Below are 21,543 nucleotides of genomic sequence, written 5' to 3'. Positions count from 1 at the left end.
ATGTTGAGTCAATTAGTTTTTCTTGGATATAGAGGTGTAATGAAAACCCTTCACCTTTGTGGGATGCTTTTAGCTTCAAACACAAGCCTCCAAATGGTTTCTGAAGATCCTAGAAGAAGGAATACAATCATGTCAAAAACACCTAAGATGTAAGGTGACCTTCAGTGTTGGCTTCTTGCAGAATCCAGGGAGACAGACCTGCTCAGTGGGATGGATGGTAAAGGCTCCTATCAGGTGAAGGGCTGGAAACTCACACAGCAGCAGTTTGTGGCTCTTTTGTGGAAGAGGCTGCTGATCGCCAGACGGAGTAGAAAAGGATTCTTTGCACAGGTAAAATGTGCTGGTCTCTGGCTTCACAGGTGGGCTGAAGATTCTCTGACCAGTGAAAGCAGGATGCTTTTGCAGCCAAGATATAAACATTGGAGCTAGATTATCTGTATTTCCATCCCAGTTCTATTTCTTGCCAGTTGTGTAGCTGCCAGCCTCAGTCTCCTCATCTGAAAAATAGGGATAATAATGTGCCTATGATACCATGTTGTCCTGAGGATAAAAATGAATAAACTCTAAGAATGGGGTTGGATATTAGTGTTTAGGGGTGTGTATGTGTGTGTTTATATGTGTATATGTGTGCCTTTTATTTTAGGGAAGAACATAAAAGGGTCAAAGTTTAGAAAAACTGGTTAGGCAAATTTAGCTCTCATCACACAGAGATGTTATGCTTAGATCTACTTGAAATATGCACTTATTAGAAACATAGTTTTTCTCTAAGTTGATGTTTAACTCAAATGATAGAAAAGATACCCAGAGAGATCAGAATATAACTAGCATGGAGGGAAGACTCAAACTACTGCCTTCATGTCGGAGTTTGCATGCTAACTTGCTTGGTTAGAAGGGTTAAAATTATTTCACCCTGTAAAAATTAAGAAATGTAGAAAAAAGTTTATACAGAGTTTTTCTTATAGATGGTATGGGTAATGCTAAGAGCATGAGTTTGGAACATACAGACCTGGTTTTGAAGTCTGGTTCTGTTACTAACTGGCTTTGTGACCATGAGCAAATAACTCTTTGATCTTTAGTAACCAAGTTTTTGGATGATGGTAATGATAGTAACACCATAAATAACAACGACGTAGAATAGTAATCATAACTGAGAATTCTCATTAGAGTACTTTCCAGTAGAATTGATCACTTAGTGATAGTTTTCTGCATTGAAACCCAAGAATACTAGAGCCCAGAGTCATCATTTGAATTGTTAAGTTTTTAAAGGATAAGTTTCTCAGCAATAAATGGAAAGACCTTTGAGTTTACTTGTGAAATATGTACAAGTCATTGTTTTCAGAGGAGGTATGTAGAAAGTTTAAGGAATTTCAAGGAGTTACATGTTTATACTTTTAGAGGTGAACATGGCAGGCAATGGCTGCTATACCCTGTGATTGGAATCACTGCTATAGAGTGGGTTTCAGGACTGTGGGATCTGAATCTCTTCTCAGTCCTCAGATTACAAAGGAGAAGACTGAGGTCTTATGGAGAAGTGATGTCATGTGGGTACACCTGTAGTAGAGTCAGACCCAGGATTCAGGACTTAAGGCTCCTAGTCCAGGGCTTGTTCTCTGAGCTTTCTTCTGAGCTGAATTAGGCCCATGGCCCAGGGTGGTCTTTCTCAGTCTTCAGGGGAAGATGCAGGATCTGGCATTCTGAGTCCCCCTACCATGGGGTTGCTCTTTACTCTGTGAAGTTCCTAGCTTAGTGCTTCTGCCAGGTGACCAGAGACTCTGGCTTCATGCTGCCAGCTTCCAGAAAGTCCTGGAGGGAAAAGGTTTAGTGTTCAGGATCCATTGCTTCTACTCTTCCCAGAAGGCCTTGGTGGAGCTCAGCCCTGGGTCCTCTCCCCTCCTTCCTGTGCTGCCTGGTCTGGGAACTTGGTTGGACTTGCAGGGGCTTGCCCCCTGAACTTTTTCCTAACCCATATCTTTTCCTGCCATCCCCCTACTGCCTCCTCTGCCTGGTTACAGATTGTGCTGCCAGCTGTGTTTGTCTGCATTGCCCTGGTGTTCAGTCTGATTGTGCCACCCTTTGGCAAGTACCCCAGCCTGGAACTTCAGCCCTGGATGTACAATGAGCAGTATACTTTTGTCAGGTATGTGTTTGTCTTCTGTGTCCCATGGGAGAGGAGGGTTCAAGCAGACCAAGAGTGATCACTATGCTGAGAGCCAAAAGAATAGACTCAAGAATTCTGCAGTGCAAGGGGTTTTACCAGCTGTGGTTCAGGCCCCCATGCAAGTTACTACTGCATGCAAAGAACAGGGAACTGCCCTTGACTTAGCAGCTAGTCCTCTCTTGGGCTTTTCACCCCCCTCTCCTTATGCTGCTATTGTCAGAACAGCCCTGCATGTTTTATGTGATATGCCCTTGATAAAAATCTAAAATTGTTATAAAATATTTGGATTTTTAGAGTTATGTTTTAATTTTGTTATCTAGTCATAGGGCTTCCCTACAATGTCAAACAGAAGTTCCACATTTTTATTTTTTACATTGTATAATTCATGTAATTATTACCTGCTCTTTAAATTTAGGGTATTAGCTAGTGTTAACTTGACAAGAATACTTCCTACTCCATAATAATCCTCTGCATGAAACAAAAGGATAAAAGAATTTCTGGATATTGTTTGGCAATGGTTTTCTTTAGTTTTCTAGGATTTATAGGCGTGTAGATGGGAGAAATATATGTGATATATAGGAGAGCTTTAAAAATGATAAAAGATAGCATATACAAACATGAATTTGTCTCTTTTTCTCCAACCCATGATTTCTTCTGAAGTAAATCAGGTTTATTTGCCCTTTTCCCTTCCCAGCTGGTGACCTCATATTGCCTATAGCTATAAAACATGGCATGTGTTTGTGACCTATGCCTATTATTTTTTTGCACTTTCCAGTTGTCTGTACACAAATTCAGGCAATAATATCTGCCTGTTCTTCCTGGAAAATTCTGGTTATCTTGGCCAAACGGATAATTGTGAAAGTACTTTTGAAATACGGATCCTTAACACGTTTCTTTACTTCAAATTAAAATATATATGTAAATGTGTGTATATGTGTACCACACAGGTACACACCCCACATCTTCACATATATTCCACTTTAAAGTGCTGCATGCTACCCAGATTTATATGGCCAGAGTCTGAGCTTCTCATACCTAGTTTCTGTGTTTAATTCATTTTGGTTTTAAGATCCTGGCATCCAGGAAGTACTTAATAGAGTATTTAATTTTTCTGTCTCCCAGTTCTTGGTTTAAATGAATTACTGATGGTTACATCCCATGTCCCCACAGTAATGATGCTCCTGAGGACACTGGCACCCAGCAACTCTTGAATGCCCTCACCAAAAACCCTGGCTTTGGGACCCGATGTATGGAAGGAAACCCAATCCCGTGAGTGTCACTTTAGCCATAAGCTGGCTTCTTGTGCCTGCCATCTGGTTTGATTTCTGATAGGCTGCATTTATCAATTGCATGCTACATTGTAACCACCATCATTTGTCTTTTGAGTCACTTTTTATTTTTAAAAAACCAATATAATAACCTAATCAGACCCATCTGGGAACACTTAGACTTCTAACATCCTGCAAAGGAAATCATTACAGACATTTGTTTACTTCTTTAGAACATTAATATTTAATTTAAATAGCACTTTGTCCTTACTCAATGCTTTTCTCACTTCTCCCCCCAACTCCTGTATTTTAGTACAACAATAGGCTGCCATTGTATATAATTTACAATTTTGCTCATTAACTTCGTCACCTTAACAACCTGAAAAGATAGATTTTTCTGAGAGTGGACACTTGCTTCTTGTTCCATTGCATATTTTTACCCTACTTTCCTTCAGAACATTTTTTAAAGAGTAAGCAAGTAAATTCAGTGATCATATGCAAATGACTCTTCGAGTACAGGAGAAGGCAAGTCAGGAGATCATGTGGTAAACACAATGGAGAGGTGAGAAACACGAGAGAGCTGAAGGTTTCCAGGCCCATGAGATTGTTAAACAGAAACCAAGAATCTCTGAGGAATTATGCCACATTGGGAAGGTGCTGGAGAACTGCAAAAGGGAAATTTTGAATCCCAAGTTTTAAAGGGGAAGGTGACTGATCCTGCAAATGTCAGAGCAGAGAGCATGACAGATGAACATACAAGGTCCAGAGCACATTTCTAAATGTACTTTATGTACTTGTTAGCTCTTAATTAGCATTGGATGGTGTGTTAGCTTCCTGCCTCTGTGAGAAACTACCAGGGAAAATCAATATACAAGGAGGAAAGATTCATTGTGACTCAAGGCTTCAGAGATCCTAGTCCATGGTCTGCTGACTGTTGTGTTTGAGCCTGTGATGAAACACAGTGTTATGTGGGGAGCATGTAGTGGAGCTCACCTAAGGGAGGCCAGGAAGCACAAAGAGAAAGGAAGGGGCCAGGGCCCCAAGATCTCCTTGAAGAATGTCCCCTGGTGACCTAACTTTCTTCTGCTAGGTCCCACCTCCTAAAGGTTGTACCACATCCCAGCAGTGCCACGAGCTGGAGACCAGCTTTTATCATGACCTTTGGGGGAAAAGTGGGCTCCAGATCATAATAGATATTACTAAATATTTCTTAGTACATAGCAAATAGCAATCAGCCAATATTGGTTCCCCCAACAAAAGATGATTAGGGTGGAGAAGAACACAGACACAGCCCATCCAAACACCTGTACATGGTTTTGCAGGCAAGCACGTTTGAAAGATGAGGTGAGATGATAAGATAGTTTTCTGGATTCACTGCCAACCACTCGAGCTGTACAGATTCATGAACTGATGCCAGCTTAGGATAGTTCTGTGTGTCTGGGGATTGAACCCAGGGCCTTGCACATGCTAGGCAGATACTCTCTCTGAACTACATCCCTGGGCATCCATTTTTATTTTGAGACAAGATCTCATTAAGTTACCCAGGCTGGGCTTGAACTTGCAATCCTCCTGCCTCAGTCTTAGGAGTAGCTGGAATTATAAGCATGTGCCACTGTGCTTGATTACTATTTTGTTTTCTTTTTGTGATGCTGGGGATGTAACCCAGGACTTTGTGCTTGCTAGAGAAACTCTTTCACTGAGCCACATCCCTATCCGTAGAGGAAGGATTTGTAGGAGACAGAATGGGGTCTAGAGTTGTCCTAAAGACACAACAGAAGCATGACCCACTGAAATCAGAGGGTTTGCAGTATTGAATCTGAGCACCACTGATCTTGTTGGAGGCTATTTAATAGAAGTGGCTCCACCCTAGCAACTTCAACTGAAATTCCAATTTTAGGTTTGTAGAACGTGGTGGGACTGGAGAAAATCTGACTGGGTACTTCTCAGTGCTCTCTAACTTCATCTCAGTCCATTGTCTTTTGAAGGTTTTAGGAGCCAGTTTCAGGAGGGGACAACATGTCTTAGTTTGACGTTTCCATTTAGCTAACAGGCTTTAAAGAGTGAGAGAGCAATCTGAAAAGCTGTTCATTTGATTTCATTTAATATATAAGAAAAGAGTGTGAAGACTGTGACTCTAAATTGTAGAATTTTGAAACTGGAAGAGAGACTAGAAGTGATAAGTCATTTTATTATACTTCTACCAGTGGCAAAAATAAGTCCTGAGAGGGCAAGGGACTTGCTTATGGTTTCATAATCATTCAGAGTCAGAGGTAAAGGCGCCTTGTGTTTTGTCTCCTGAGATGCTTGCAAACAACCTAGCTCTTCATAGACCAAGCACTCTCACTACTCATTTTAGAACATAGATTGGACCTTGCACTCTCCACAGGATTTTTAGCAATTTGAGCATAAAATCCAGACTCCTTCCTGGGCTCCTCTGGTCCTGCCTCACTCTCCTTATTTATCATCGCTCTTCTTAGCTCATCACATTCCAGTCACGCTGCCTTCCTGTTGTTCCTCAAATACAGAAACACTGCTTCTGGGGTCTTCCACCTGACTTTTCATTGCCTCTGCTTGGAGTATTCTTTACCCCCAGCTCTTTGCCTGGCTTGTTCTCTCTCACCGTTGACGTTGTGGCTGAATATTGTCTCTTCAGGAGGAAGGTTCTCCCCACAGGCTCTCCCCTTAGTTTGCTTTATTTTTAGCCATGTAAAATCAAATTGTTTATTCGCTGTCAAGCTCTTTTTTGGCACGCAGACTCCATGAAGGCAGGGAGTTTGTCTTGCTCACTCCAGACTCACAAACATGTGCAACAGCATCTGGCACATAGCAGATGCTCAGTGTGTGTTGTGTCAACAAATGTTGGTGGGATGGATTAAACAGAGTTCAGTTTATGAACATTTAGGACCTGTTCATGTTCTGTTTCCCTTATCTATAAAATAATATTGCAACTTCTGAGGCTGATGGGAGATCAGATAATCAAGTGAGGCCGTGCCCATTCTTGGTAAATGGTGAAGATTGGGCTCATGTTTGTGGTGGTTACAGATGATGCTATGCTCTTAAGGCAGTAGGAAAGGCCAGGCCCTCTCCCTTGGTCCCACCCTTGGTGCTTTTCCTTGCAGAGACACTCCCTGCTTGGCAGGGGAGGAGGAGTGGACTACTGCCCCAGTTCCCCAGACCATCGTGGACCTCTTCCAAAAGGGGAACTGGACGATGGAGAACCCCTCACCTGCCTGCCAGTGTAGCAGTGACAAAATCAAGAAGATGCTGCCCGTGTGTCCCCCAGGGGCAGGGGGCATGCCACCTCCACAGGTGAGTCCCTGTCAGGGTAAGGCTGCATAGTTGGTGCAGGGTCAGCAGCCAGCATCTGCTGGGGAGCATGAGTGAGCGAGATGTGAGGTTAGGATGATTTATTTCAGCCTTGATGTTACTGCTTGTCACAGGGAAAAGCAAGTGAGTTTTGAGGGAAGGGGGTTTGGACCACAGTGTCTCTATGCCTGTCCCACAGTGTTGGTGTCACAGGACAGAGGGTGGCAGGCCTGGCTTCTGACCCTGGTTCTGCCACAAACTGACTGGTAGTCTTCAATAGGCCACTTTAATTTTCTGGACCTCTTTCTTAACTTCTGGATGAGGGAGGCTGAACCAGAAAATTTTCATAGGCCTTACCAATTCTGTCATTCTCTGAGATTCTGAGTTTGAGTTTGGGAAGGACATCTGAACCTTTTTTTTTTTGCCCCTGAAAATTTCAGAAATCTTGCTTGTGGTAGCTCCCTGCTGCTTTATCAGCATCCAAGTTGCAGGGTGAGGACAAGCAATTTTAAGCAGATGCAAGAAGAAGTCATGGTTACCACTCTAATCTAGTCATCAGTATAACTCTGGTGAACACAAGAATTCACTAGGCATAGTTTGTGACCCTGTTCCCCAGTATCTCTTGTGGTGAAGAAAAATCACATCTCAGTGCTTATTGTTTAACTGTTCAGAATAACCCCCAGGGAGGATCCTGAATGACCAGTACTGAGGGCAGCCTGGACCAGATCTTGGTGGTGGTTGGTGGAGGGTGATGCCTGGGCCCTGTGGTTAGGCTCCATTCACATGGTGGTATGTGTTTGAGGAACATGTGTCATTGTAGCCCTTGATCTGTTTTCTGTGCCGCTTCTTGTCTAAGAAGTCACATATGCTTGGTTTTTATGTGGTGGCAGAGAAAACAGAACACTGCAGACATCCTTCAGAACCTGACCGGAAGGAACATCTCGGATTACCTGGTGAAGACGTATGTGCAGATCATAGCCAAAAGGTGACTGTTTACGAAGTGTGGCCCGTGCTTTATCACTGCTGATTAGAGGAGTTAAGGGCCTAAAAATAGGGGACCCATGTGGTGGCTGGGGGGGCGGGTTGCCAGTTTATGGCTTGATGTTTGCACTGGAAGGTTAGGATGTTATTCCAAACTAGAAATGAGCTATTGTGAGCATTCAGTTTTCAGCTTAAAGGTCGAGGCACCCTGGTCTAGAATGAAACTAGATATGGATTCAAATTTGAATTCTGCCACTTACTAGTTACTTGACCAGGGGCAATCCATTATCTTTTTTTTTTTAGAGGGAAAACTTTATTCTGGAAAAGGGGGTGGTAGTGCTTCACCTCCAGGTGAAGGGGACAGCTCTGAGCAAGAGTTATCAAAATTTTCTCTCATTATCCTTTTAAAACTGTAATTTGGGGCTGGGGATGTAGCTCCATGGTAGAGTACCTGCCTACTGTACGTGACACCCTGGGTTTGATCCCTAGTACTGCAAAAAAAAAAAAAAAAAAAAAAAAAAAAAAAAATCCTCTCGATTTGTATAAAATGTGATATTACTGTTGCTCCTACAAGTTTGTTGTGAGAACTGAATGAAACGGTGCATGTGAAGTGTCTTAGACACCCATGTGGTATCATAAGGAGAGCCCCGAGAAGACACAGTGGCCTGCTGGCTATGGAACCTTGTAACTTCTGGGACCTGGCAGCACAGTGTCAGATGTTTAGTTGATGCTCAGAAAATGTGTGTTCTGGTTCCTTTCCCAGCGGCTTGGTCAAGAGGGGTATCGGTGTTAGAAGCTCAGTATCTTTAAATGACAAAGGTGTACTAAAATGTTAATGACCTTAAATTTCCAAGAAAAAGACATAAGCTCTCCATAGGTATTGCTTTGAATTGAAAAAGCTTCTAGTTCAGTCATCCTTGGTTTGTAAAATTGACTCAACCCGAGTATGGTTCTCATGTAAGGATTTTTTAGATAAAATACAAGGCATGCGGGGAATGGGCTTCTTTCCATTGGCACACTCCTGTAGTGTGCCAATGATTATAGGATTACTTCTGGTCCTTCCTTTTGTCCTCAGGTAGATGTTTACTCTTTTTGCATCATCAGGTAGAGCATCAGCACTGATTCTAGCACTGATTTTTGGTTTCTGTCTTTACTTCTGCAGCTTAAAGAATAAGATCTGGGTGAATGAGTTTAGGTAAGTTGATCTCTTCTGAAGGTTTTTCCCTGGCATGTCTAGTCTTGGGAGATTGATTTTGATGCAGGCATCTTGGGTGGAGGGAAGTTGTTGGTTTGGGGATTGTTTGCCCCTCACACACTCGTGTGTGCCACATCACAGTGAGGAGAGAATGGCCCTGCAGACTCTATAAAGCATGTGGGGTACAGACAGGCTTAGGTTATACTTGGAGTTTCTGCCCAGAGCATTTCTGCTCAGTGTCCAACTTTAGAGTTGAAATATTTGGTTCACTGATTCCCTTGAGGGCATTTAGAAATCTCTTGTGGGTCTCTAGGGACTAGTAAGTATATAGCTTTGTGAGGGAAATATCTATCCTAGTTATAATTTTACTCAAATCTGATTCCCAGGGGTTCCTAGGGACTTAAGAACAATTTTTCAGGCTTTGGTGTAAGACCAAAAAGGTCTTAGAGAAAATAAAAGGAACAGAAACCATTGATTTTTCACTGTATTTCAACCTATTTGTCCTCTTGGGTCTTGAAGATGGGAGTGGGTAAGGAAGCATCCTTGGATCTAGTTTGTACATCATGGGAAATAAGATGGCTGGTATGACTTCCTCAGGGGGACCTCAAAGGCTCCCTGTTACTGAATCCCACTTTTCTTCTCTGTCTTATCCCCAAGGGCCAGTATCCTGGGCAGAGCAGAGTAGCCCTCATGCTAGGGAAGGGACAAGGTCTATTATCCCCACCTGACCCACTTAGGACAGAGTCCCTCACCACTTACCCTTCTACCCCATCTGCTTGCCTACAGGGGCAGGACAGCATGTGAGATAAATGGCCATTCTTTCCTCAGTGTCTTAGATATCTATAATCAGACCCAGGACCTTCCTGCTGGGTAGCAACCTAAAAGTTAATTGCTTGCTAGAATCCAAGGTATGATTTCTCTGAGTCAAACTTTGGTCTTAGTTTGAGTAAAAGAAATGGGTCTCTAAGAAGCTTGTCCACACTCATGTGGTGTCTGCTGCTGAATGATCACGCGTGACACACTGGGTTTTAATGTCAGGCTGTTCTTCTAGGTATGGTGGGTTTTCCCTCGGTGTCAGTAACTCTCAAGCACTTCCCCCGAGTCAAGAAGTTAATGATGCCATCAAGCAAGTGAAAAAACACTTGAAGCTGGCCAAGGTAGAGTATCCATCCTGGGATGTGTCGGAAAAAAGAGCCCAGAGGTGCTGGAATATGGGCGTAGTGGGCAGATAGGTCTGACCAGCTAGCAGCCCATTGTTCTGATCGTCCTTGAATACAAAGCCATCAATGGTATTTGGTGACTTCAGCCAGACAAGGTTGAATTATCCAGTGTATACTTAAAATCCTAAAAGTGTAGACCACAAATAGATTTAGAGATTTAAAAGTTCTTAGAATAACTGTTTGTCAATTTGGCCAGTAGTAAATAAACTGGCTTTCAAGCAGACTTCCAAAACAATCACTGACTATAAACAGGAAATGGACCAGTTTCATTTTTAAGTTGGCGGCTGGTCTTCAGGACCTAATGAGCACACACTTCATTTCTCTGTATCTCAGGTTTCCCATTTTGAAATGAGAATTGAAAGAGTCAGATGACATGGATTTTGGGATCCTGGACAGCAATGATAGTCCTAGTATCTGTTCCTCTGCCTTTGGAACACAGGCCCTCATGTCTGACACATCTGCTCACAGTGTGGTTGTGGTTCTTGGGATAATGCCAGGGGAACACTGAAGAATCCTCATTGTATGTCTTGGGACTTCCAGCCATGGGATTTCTCTGATACCTTCAAGACTTGTGACATCATGCTGCAGGCTTCTGGTCACCTGGTTCTCAGGAACCATTAAATGGCTTTAAATTTAATTTTAGTGAGTGAGATAGTGGTGGTGTTGCTCTGGATAGGGGTGTCCTGTTGTCCACAGCTTCTGGACGACTGTCGCCCTTCCCTGTTTGAACCATCACAGTTGAGGTGGGTTTCTGTTGTTTACAGGACAGTTCTGCAGAACGATTTCTCAACAGCTTGGGAAGGTTCATGACAGGACTGGACACCAAAAATAATGTCAAGGTAAATCACTGTTTGTGTTGTACTAAACTTCTTGGTAAACTCTTCTATGTTCCCTGAAGTATTTTCAGCCGTGGTAAAATTGATAGGGGTGGGTATTCATGCCAGAAAAGAGCCAACGATTAACTTCACCGGGGAGGCAGTGCAGTGGAGTGATTAAGAGAATTTGCTTTGCTATCAGACTTTCAAGGTGAACCACTATGACTTTGACTTGAATTACTTAACTATCTAATCTTCATTCTCCTCATCTGTACAATGGGGACAATAATCATGCCTCTCTCCAAATAGTTGTGAGGAATATATGAATTAAAGATACAAGGTCCTCAGTACGACCCCCGGCCCTACGGTCAGTGGTCCTTGAATCCTTGCACTATCATCACTATGCCATGTCATCTTACTACAGTGTTTTGTCTTGGTATATGACTTGAATTTCTAAAATTTACGGGCATGGTTGTGTGTGTGCACCCACTTCTTGGAGCAGTGTTTGGGAACTTTACCTTTTACCTGATGTGTTTTTTCTCAGGTGTGGTTCAATAACAAAGGCTGGCATGCTATCAGCTCTTTCCTGAATGTCATCAACAACGCCATTCTCCGGGCCAACCTGCAGAAGGGGGAGAACCCTAGCCAGTATGGAATTACTGCTTTCAATCACCCCCTGAATCTCACCAAGCAGCAGCTCTCAGAAGTGGCTCTGTAAGTGTGGCTGTGTCTGCATGTCTGGGGTGAGGAGAGGAGAGGGTGCTGGGGGAAATCTGGAGCAGGATAAGGAAAGATAAGGCTGGTTGCAGGATAGCTGCTGCAGAGTCAGGTGTAGTGTGTAAATCTGGGTCCACCCAGACGCTGGGAAGTAAATGATCACTTTACAAATTGACCAGTGGGCCTTCTTGAATTGCAGAAGAAAATGACACAAATATGTAAAAATCATTATATTTGGCAAATTCATATAAAGCAAGTTAAAACTTGTTAATACGTTTTAAAATAACTAAACTCACCATTAACACATTTACTAAAAAGTCAGTTTCATTCGTTTTAAAACTGTTTTAACCCAGTGAAACAGACTTAAAATAGCTTGACTTTATTTCCTGAATTGTGTGTGTGTGTGTGTGTGTGTGTGTGTGTGTGTGTGTGTGAAGTTTAAAGCCAGTATGGTCTTTGGAACCATAGAGATAGGGGTTTAAATCTGGACTGTAAACTTTCTAGATGTCTGATATTAAATGAGGCCATTTATGTAAATTGCCAAGGCCAGCTCCCAGTACAGAGTTGACATTCAACACGTTAGATCCCCTTTCTATAAATGGAGCCTGGCACAGTTCGTTTTTACTTAATTCCTATAGAATATCAATAATGGACACTAGAATCTTTATACCAAAACCTTGTTTAATGGGCTTGTGAAGTATCTTCTTATAAAAAGAATCTTGATAGAATTGTTATATGTGTTAGATTAGTATTGTTTTAAAATTTATTTAGAGTAATAAATATTAACTTATTTGAGTAGTTTCATACGATTATTTCTTTTTGTGTGAATATTTATTACTTACTGCTCTTACAAGGTTAAGAACCATGGACAAGGGGCAAGGGTTGTAGCTCAGTGGTGGAGCACTTGCCTCACACATATAAGGCACTGCGTTTGATCCTCAACACCACATAAAAAATAAATAAAATAAAGGTATTGTGTCCATTTACAACTAAAAGCATTTTTAAGAAAGAACAGTGAACAAAATTGAATATCATTAGACCACACCCAGACTTCCTTCAACAGTTTCCTATGGCAGTGGACTCTTTAACCTTAGTGAAATCAGCTTTGCATGGGATTTTTTTTTTTAATGATACCAGGAATGGAACCCAGGGGAAGTTTACCACTGAGCTACATCACTTGCCCTTTTTATTTTGAGACAGGGTCTTGCTAAGTTGTTTAGGGCCTCACTAAATTGCTGAGGCTGACCTCGACCTTGCGATCCTCCTGCTTCAACCTCTCTAGTTGCTGGGATCATAGGTGTGCACCACTGCATCCGGCTCAGCTTTGCATTTGAATTGTCATTTATTTTATTTTATTCATTTATTTTTTATTTTTTGCAGTGCTGGGGATCGAACCCAGGGCCTTGTGCTTGCAAGGCAAGCACTCTACCGCCTGAGCTATCTCCCCAGCCCCGAATTGTCATTTATTTTTAACTTGCAAATGATCATATTTAACCCTGAATAAAACATATTTGAAGAACAGATACTTTCCCTAGGCTTTCTTCAGATTTGTGTGTGTATGCATGTGTGTGTGTGTGTGTGTGTGTGTGTGTATGTGTGTCCTCATTTACTGTGTTTCCTTAATAAATGCATCAATGATGTCTCTGATCTTCACTGCCTTTTTTCTTTCTAGGATGACCACATCAGTAGATGTGCTTGTGTCCATATGTGTCATCTTTGCGATGTCCTTTGTCCCAGCCAGCTTTGTTGTGTTCCTGATCCAGGAGCGGGTCAGCAAAGCCAAGCACCTACAGTTTATCAGTGGTGTGAAGCCTGTCATCTACTGGCTTTCTAATTTTGTTTGGGATATGGTAAGGGCACAGGCCTGCTATCTTTGTATGAATCTCCATCACGGCTATGGATTGGCATATATAAGATAGAGCACCTGTCACTGAGAATTGCTCCAGTTAGTCTAAAGAGGCATGAAAAAGGAAAAGGGAGAAGCACTTGTACACTTCCATAACACCGAATATGGTGCTGGGTTCAGAGCTGACTTCACACCAAAAAGAACATCTGACTACACTGATTACAGTTATTACCTAATTTTCTATTTGAAAACTTTCCCAAGAAACATAGAAATGGAAGGACCTTAGTCTCTCTCAAGCCAGTGCCTCTAACTTCTCTGATAAGTTTTAACCTATAGAGTCAGGGTATTCTTTACCTAATTAGGAAAGCCATATGTTCTTTGAAAACTCCATACATTTTATCAGAAATTTATCCATCAATTTGAAAACATGTTTTTGTGCCAGCTATGATAAACATTTGCTTCTATTTGGACCAATATGGAGGCCTTCAAAGAATTCTGAAGTTCTAACTACTATGAAGTGAAGTTGAACTATATCTCCTTATGAATTCCATGAATTCTAAGCCACAAGGATCAAATTCAGTTCTTTTCCCTTTGGATGGCTCCTCAGATATTTAAAGACAACTCTCATCTAACCAAAGTCTCCCACAGATGAGATGCTGTATGAGAATATTCTTAGTCATCTGTAAAGCACTGTAAAAATGTGAGTGATGCTGATGGAGATGATGATGATGTCTTTACTAATTATACCAAGACTCTGAGACTGGCCCCTGTGTGATCAGATTGTCCTTCCATGGCCATACACCATATTGTTAATGTTCCTTTTGAAAGCAAATCCAGAATGAACCTTGTATTCAGGCTATGATTGGAATGGTTACAAGTCTAGAGGGAGTTGATCTTTATTGCATACTTCTATCACTGTGGCACAGGGGTACTGCATTTTAGAAATAGCACTGTCTTATTGGCAACTTGATAGTGAACTGATTTCACACAAATGATTGTTAAATTGGATAGCTTTTGTGTTACGCTAATGCAATTGACTTTTTGGAACTTAAACTTTACACATTCCTTTTAAACTGCATCTAGTTAAGTGTCCATTTGTTTTCATTTTTGTTTTATCTTGGTCCAGTAATTACTTCATTCATTTAAAATATACTGAGTGCTCACTCAGTGTCTGACTCTGCTGGCATAGGAGATTCAGAGAGATGAGATAGAGTCCCTAACTTCAGGGACATCACTTATATTCTTGTGTATTATCTGTCCTTCCTGGTTTAGAATCAGCAATTTGCTATCAGCATGTCTTCATCTAAGTTGTTGATAAACACATTGAGCTGGGTAGGACTAAGGCAGAGTCCTGAGTCTTAAGCTGCAATTCTTCTAACAGCTGACAAAATCGCTGTCACCTCCCTGTCTGCGTTTTGCCCTGCCAGCTATGAAATCTCATAATTGTTCTATAGTCAGGTCTTTATTTCTGCATTTCAATGCCTGAAGCACTGTCAGGACAGACTTTAAAATTATTCTCAGTGTGATGAAACAATTCTGACATTCATGTTATGAGTACTTACCTCACAAATAGATTACATGTGAGATTGAACTTGGGCAGACCATAATATAGCATTAATGATGAAACAGACGCAATCATCTCTGGGAAGAATAATGGAAGCTTATTTGCCTCCTGTGAAATTGAAATTCCTTTGACTGAGGATCCATCGTTCAGTGAGTTTACTGAGCGTGACACCTTGGCTCAGCTGTGGGAAAGACAGAAAGGGCATGCAGTTTATAAAACCAGCCAAGGGTAAAATGCTTGTCACAATGTATTGTCCGTATTTTGATTAATAGTTTATGTGGCTTCATTAATTCAAAGTTATTCTCCAATATGTTTGTCTGCCCTTTCTTGTCTGGTGATGGTAAAGACTTGGGATGTGTTGTAGTTTTGACTTGCGGGTCAACTTTATTCCCTTATTTTCTCTTTTAGTGCAATTATGTGGTCCCTGCTACATTGGTCATTATCATCTTCATCTGCTTCCAGCAGAAGTCCTATGTGTCCTCCACCAACCTGCCTGTGCTAGCCCTTCTTCTTTTGCTATATGGGTAAGGCACCTCTGGGTGGGGGATTCTCAAAGTGGGTAAGGCATACGGCACACAATGTCATAGGGAGGGCAGAGGACTCCAGTGGACATTTATCTTCTTGCCTCACCAGGTGGTCCATCACACCTCTTATGTACCCAGCCTCCTTCGTGTTCAAGATCCCCAGCACAGCCTATGTGGTGCTCACCAGCGTGAACCTCTTCATTGGCATCAATGGCAGCGTGGCCACTTTTGTGCTGGAGCTCTTCACCAACAATGTGAGTTCTGTAGAAAGAGCACCTCCAACAGGATGGGCATCTCTGGGTGCCAGAGGACAGATCTTATTCCACTTCTCTGTGGCATTGACTTCGCTGATCACTCTGCCCTGTTTCGGATATGGCCTTCTGTGGCCCACACACCTTTATCTCCTGCTGTGCCTTCTATTTCCCTGGCCAAGCATTTCGGTTTCTTTTGTCAGGTTCTTTTATGCTTCCATTTCAGTGTCACTTTTCCCAAGGCTCAGTCCTGTCAGCTGTGCTTCCCACTTAGACGCTGTGTATCGGCGATGCCATTCAATCCCAAGCTTTCACCACCATCTTCCCCAGTGTCTTCTTGTTATCTCTCAGATCTATGCTTTGATTGTTCCCTTGAACTCTGCTCTCCCATTTTCACATACCTGATGGATGCCTTCATTTAGATCATTTACAGATACTCCGAACTGGACATGCATCGTCTTTCCCCTGAGAACCTAGTATTCTCTTGCCATCCCTGTCATACTTGCTAGCATTACCATCCAATGCAGTTGCCCAAGCCAGCTCTCTTGGAATCGTCCTTGATGCTTTGCTGTTGCTTATTTCCCACATTTGACGGGTCATGCCATCAATTCTTCCAGTTGCACATCTCATGAACAAGGCTCCTTCCATTCCTATTGTCACTGCCTTTGTCCAAACACCTTAGCTCAGCACACAAGGGCTTTCATAGGTGCACAACCTTTCCTGGCCACTTCCTACCACACTGTTTCTCAAAGCCCTGAAACCTCAGCAGAGTTTTCCCTTAAACCCAGCATAATCCTGTAGGCTTGGCTTGAAATGCCCTTCATCTATTGCAGAGCCTGGTAGTATCCTCCCTGAACTTCAAGATTTAGCTTAAAGTTGAAGCTGTGCTTCTCTGCCCTATGGCGTGTGCTCTTTTTTTCCCTGGGCCCTCAGAGCCCTCAGTTCTGCCGTTAGTACCACACATAACCAGTTACATAGTCATTTCCTGTTCCCATGTTTCTCTTCCTTACCACAGGAACTGTTCATTAGCTTTTACCTCTCCCATGCCCTAGCACAGTGCATCTTACACATAGCAACTTCCTTAATCCCTGTTTATTTGGCCACTGTTGGCTAGGTATCATAATAAGTTCTGATGTAGTCAAGATTTTATGAAATTCCAGCAAAATCCTAAAACTCAAATATTGACCCAGACACAAGCAATTTACTTTTAAAATGTTAAGCAAATATTTTGTTATGGATTTGCTTCTGGTCAAACGTAGCCTTGTTGCTATTCTTTGTTCATTCCTCCATACCCATAGCATTACTCCAAATTTTTTTCAAAGTACAGAAAATGCCTACTCCTATTTATTGGTATCTAAATTCAAAAGTTCATTTTATTCCCAGGAATCAAATTGTTTCTTCACTCCCATATATCAGACTTTGATACATTTTTAACCTAAACTATGATTGATACCCATACTTTCTCTCCCTGTCATTGTTTTAGAAGCTGAATAACATCAATGATATCCTGAAGTCTGTGTTCTTGATCTTCCCACATTTTTGCCTGGGACGAGGGCTCATTGACATGGTGAAAAATCAGGCTATGGCTGATGCCCTGGAAAGATTTGGTGAGTGGAGCAGTGGCTGCTAGAGGCTTCAGAGGAGATGGCAGGTGCATGGGCCTTGGGTCCCTGGCCTTTGTTTTGAAAAGAAACTGATGAATGGTCACCAGATGTCCATCTTCCTCTTGTCCCCTTGAAGGTTTATGCCAGTGCAGCTATTCTGGCACAGTGTGGCACACTATCATTTATCTGTGAAAGTGCATTTTTGGAAGTAAGGAAAATGCCAGCATTTGTTTGGACCAGTGCCTAATGCTACTACTTGAGTTTGTCAGAATTACTGGAAAAGTCAAACACAGCTTTGGGACTTAGATACAGGCTAGAGAATCAGGAGAGATGTACACTTTGACTCTATTAGGAAAATCACAGGCCTGCAGGTTATATATTATCTTTTACACAGTCTATAAAAAGGTAATTCACTGCAGATCTTTCTACCTTTAGAGTGGTTAAAAATATTTCTTCTATCATATGACTATCATTCATCTACTGGCTAATGTAGTTAGATGGGCCATGTTATTTAATGGACATAGAAGAGGGACTTTCTTCAACTTGGAAGTACAAAGGAGATGGATAAGAAATTTTAAGGAATCGTTACATAATCAGGTGACTTAATTGAATCACTGGGTTACATTATGTGCCACTGAAACGCTCATCTTTTTAATGTGCTTTGTAGTATTTCTTATTATTAAAACTTGGTATTTATTAAAATACTGTCCTTAAAAATTATCCTGGATCATTTGCCTTATCTAGAAGGATTTTTGGCTTGTCTCATTCAAAAGATATTAGCTATCTTACATGAAGTTACAGATCTAAGACAAGTTGGCTCTAAAATTCTGACTGACACAGGATAGTAGGTTTTCCCAAATCAGATTTGAAAAGTAGTCACTTGTGTTATTTTTTTTTCTCCTCATCTTGGTTAATAGCCATTGATGTTTCTAGGAAAATAGGTGAACTTGACCCCATGTTTGAAGAAGGGCCATGGTTCACAACACCTTCATTCTGACTTGATCTGTGCATTGTGTCTACCAGGGGAGAATCGCTTTGTCTCTCCACTCTCGTGGGACTTGGTGGGACGAAACCTTTTTGCCATGGCTGTGGAAGGGGTGGTGTTCTTCCTCATAACTGTTCTGATCCAGTACAGATTCTTCATCAGGCCCAGGTAAGCTTTTTCTCAGAACTCATGGAGCACTTGGTAGAGGGTCACAGAGGGGAACACAGGAAACACTTGCCAGTGGCGGTTGGATCAAATTTGAACTGAGGAAAATCAAACTGATTTTCTGTTGTGGGCACCCCCTAAACCCCCTGCCTTGCCAATGCTGGAAGTTGTGACAAGTAGGTTTTAGGAGATTGCTTTAGAGACTGGAATTTTGTTTTGAAAAATAGTTTGAAAGGTTCTTTTTCTTAAAATCTTCCCTCTCAGACCTGTGAAAGCAAAGCTTCCTCCTTTGAATGATGAGGATGAAGATGTAAGGCGGGAAAGACAGAGAATTCTGGATGGTGGAGGACAGAATGATATTTTGGAAATCAAGGAGTTGACTAAGGTGAGACAGTGAGTAGGGCTATAACGGGTTAATTTTCAGTTGTATGTGCTGTAAATTAACCTTTTACTGACTTGCTTAACGAAAGAAGCTTGCTTCCCAAAATGTGCATCTATACCAAGCTGTTGTCAATTTAATTTTATTTAAAATATACCATGGAGACTTCTTAATTAAAGAGATTGTCCTGAGAATACTTTTATAATGTGAATTTCCATTCTCAAATTTATTTATTTTAATTACATTGTGTGTTAGTTATTAAAACAATTATATAGTTATATTGTGTACATGGACAAATATGTAACAACAAATCCCATCAATATGCACCAATAAAAAATGAAAAAAATACTAATATTGTATATCTAGGCAGAGCTGAGGTAGGGAGAATAAATGGTTGATTTTGAGTTTTATAATCCCCAAAACTGATATATCTCTGTTGCTCAGAAGGAGGGTCTGTTTCAATGCCCTCTCAGATGCCCAAATCCCAAATTTCCTTTTTTGTAACATGAACAATATTTGAAATACTTTGATTGCAAAATTTTATCCTGTGGAATTTACTTTTTTAAAAAATATATACAATAAATTTATATACTAAATGGAAAAATATGAAGATATTAATAACTAATATATATATTTAAAGACCCAGATTAAAAATAAAAAAAGAAATCACTTACATTTTGAGCTTCAATATCATACCTGGTTGCCAGAGAGAGAAAATGGCTCCTAGTACAGCATATGTGACTTAGTCTTATTAAGTCTTATTTTATGGTGTGTTTGGGTTATAATCCCTTCTTGCACAGTTGCACGGAAGAGCTGAGTCACTGAGGCTTATGAATTTTTGCATTTTGTTTGTTGCAGATATATAGGAGGAAGAGGAAGCCCGCCGTTGACAGGATTTGTGTTGGCATTCCTCCTGGTGAGGTAAACACCCTTGGTCTGCATTGTGTTTGTTAATTCAGACTGTATCTATCCAATCAAACAACAGTGTTTATAAAGGATAAAAGTGGATTTCAAAGCTTCTCTACTTATGCCTGTGTGAAGTAATCAGTCAACAAGAGAATGAGGACCCCTTATATCAAGAGAATGATTTTGGATAATCTCAGGCGTTTTAAGAAAAGCATGCTCACCCAAAATGTGCTTTTGAGATCTATTTCAGATGATAAGAAAATTCAAATAGATTTTTAAAAATAGATTTTTCTCTTTTCTCATTTCTGTGTCCTTTTATGCCCTTTAGCCAAATATGATGGTGTAATTTGACTAACTGGCTTTCATTACTGCTTTTCACATATTCATTAACTTTTGTCTTAACCTGACAACTCAAATGATACGTAAAAAGTCACACTTGCTGAAAATGGTTCCATTATAAAATACATATTTAATATCTGTATGATGTCCTAAAACCAAAGGGTATTTGACTTGTGATTGATATTTAAGAATGATGTTTCAGGATGATGTCATATAAAAATAAAGCTCAGTTGGCTATTTTCTAGGGTCATTCATACTTAGCCTTAGTAGTTTGATTGTATAGCTCACCTGGTCTTAACTCTTTCAGTGCTTTGGACTTCTGGGAGTTAACGGTGCTGGAAAATCGTCAACTTTCAAGATGCTAACTGGAGACACTACTGTTACCAGAGGGGATGCTTTTCTTAACAAAAATAGGTGAGAAAGAAGTGATCTGTATTTTGTCACAGAGATTTTTTTTTATTTTAAAGAAATACATTGTTATTTTCTGATTGTAACAGTAACCCCTTAGATTTCATAAAAATGTTTAAATACAGTAAAGTTTAAAGAACTAAAAATCATCCATAATTTCACTACCTAGAGATAACCACTCTTTACATTTTCTTTTGGTCTCAGTTCATCGCCTTTAACACCTTTTTCATACATATAAGCTACTTGTTTTTAGAGAACAATTCAGTAATTCTTAGTAAATTCACAGAATTGTGCAGTCATCACCACAATCCACTTTTATCCAGTTTTAGATGTTTTCTGGCACCCAAATATATCTTTCTACACATATAAATGTATCATAAAATTGAGATTATTTTATGTATAGGTTTTTTATTTTTATTTTTTTAGTTGTCAATGGATCTTTTATTTATTTATTTACATGGTAGGTTTTGTTTTTTAAATTGGTTTTTATCATTAATGGTTATATTATGAATATTTTCCAGTGGGTTACACATACTAAGATTTAGAATTTTACATTGCTCTATAAAATTCCTTTGTGTACATGTACTTATAATTTGTTTAATCAATTCCTTATAAATATTGGGCATTTATTAATTTTCTTTTTTACTACATAAATATGTGCTTACATACAACTTTTTTTATTTCCTTGTATTAGTTTCTACAAGGTAAAAGGGTATATACCTGGCAGATTATCTTCTATAAGAGTACCCATTGATGAAGCCATCAATTAGGCCATTTTCTGAGACTATTCAGTCACCAAGCAGTCTGATCTTTGGGAGTTAACACATTAGAGACCTGTTAGGCAATATCACCCTGAGTGCTCTAAATATGTGGGGCTTCTTCAGGCTTTCTATATGAATATGGGATACAAGG

General features: G+C 40.6%; 1 protein-coding gene across 2 annotated transcripts in view; it reads left to right on the top strand.

Annotated features, from left to right (window-relative positions):
- Window positions 1-21,543, top strand: part of ABCA1 (ATP binding cassette subfamily A member 1) — a 130,368-nt gene that overhangs the window by 99,898 nt on the left and 8,927 nt on the right. For both annotated transcript variants that reach the window (XM_079113699.1, XM_079113700.1), the window contains exons 28-44: window positions 182-330; window positions 2,013-2,137; window positions 3,329-3,427; window positions 6,546-6,735; window positions 7,623-7,717; window positions 8,876-8,908; window positions 9,960-10,065; window positions 10,893-10,967; window positions 11,488-11,657; window positions 13,333-13,510; window positions 15,479-15,594; window positions 15,704-15,848; window positions 17,329-17,452; window positions 18,473-18,602; window positions 18,864-18,984; window positions 19,837-19,899; window positions 20,531-20,637. In XM_079113699.1, coding sequence (XP_078969825.1) covers window positions 182-330; window positions 2,013-2,137; window positions 3,329-3,427; window positions 6,546-6,735; window positions 7,623-7,717; window positions 8,876-8,908; window positions 9,960-10,065; window positions 10,893-10,967; window positions 11,488-11,657; window positions 13,333-13,510; window positions 15,479-15,594; window positions 15,704-15,848; window positions 17,329-17,452; window positions 18,473-18,602; window positions 18,864-18,984; window positions 19,837-19,899; window positions 20,531-20,637 — 2,026 coding nt within the window. The remainder of the gene's footprint in view (window positions 1-181; window positions 331-2,012; window positions 2,138-3,328; window positions 3,428-6,545; window positions 6,736-7,622; window positions 7,718-8,875; window positions 8,909-9,959; window positions 10,066-10,892; window positions 10,968-11,487; window positions 11,658-13,332; window positions 13,511-15,478; window positions 15,595-15,703; window positions 15,849-17,328; window positions 17,453-18,472; window positions 18,603-18,863; window positions 18,985-19,836; window positions 19,900-20,530; window positions 20,638-21,543) is intronic.

This window comes from Sciurus vulgaris, assembly GCF_902686455.1.
Source record: "Sciurus vulgaris genome assembly, chromosome: 15".
NCBI lineage: Eukaryota > Metazoa > Chordata > Mammalia > Rodentia > Sciuridae > Sciurus > Sciurus vulgaris.
The sequence above is the reverse complement of the archived record's forward strand: the minus strand, read 5'-3'. Positions and strand labels throughout refer to the sequence as shown.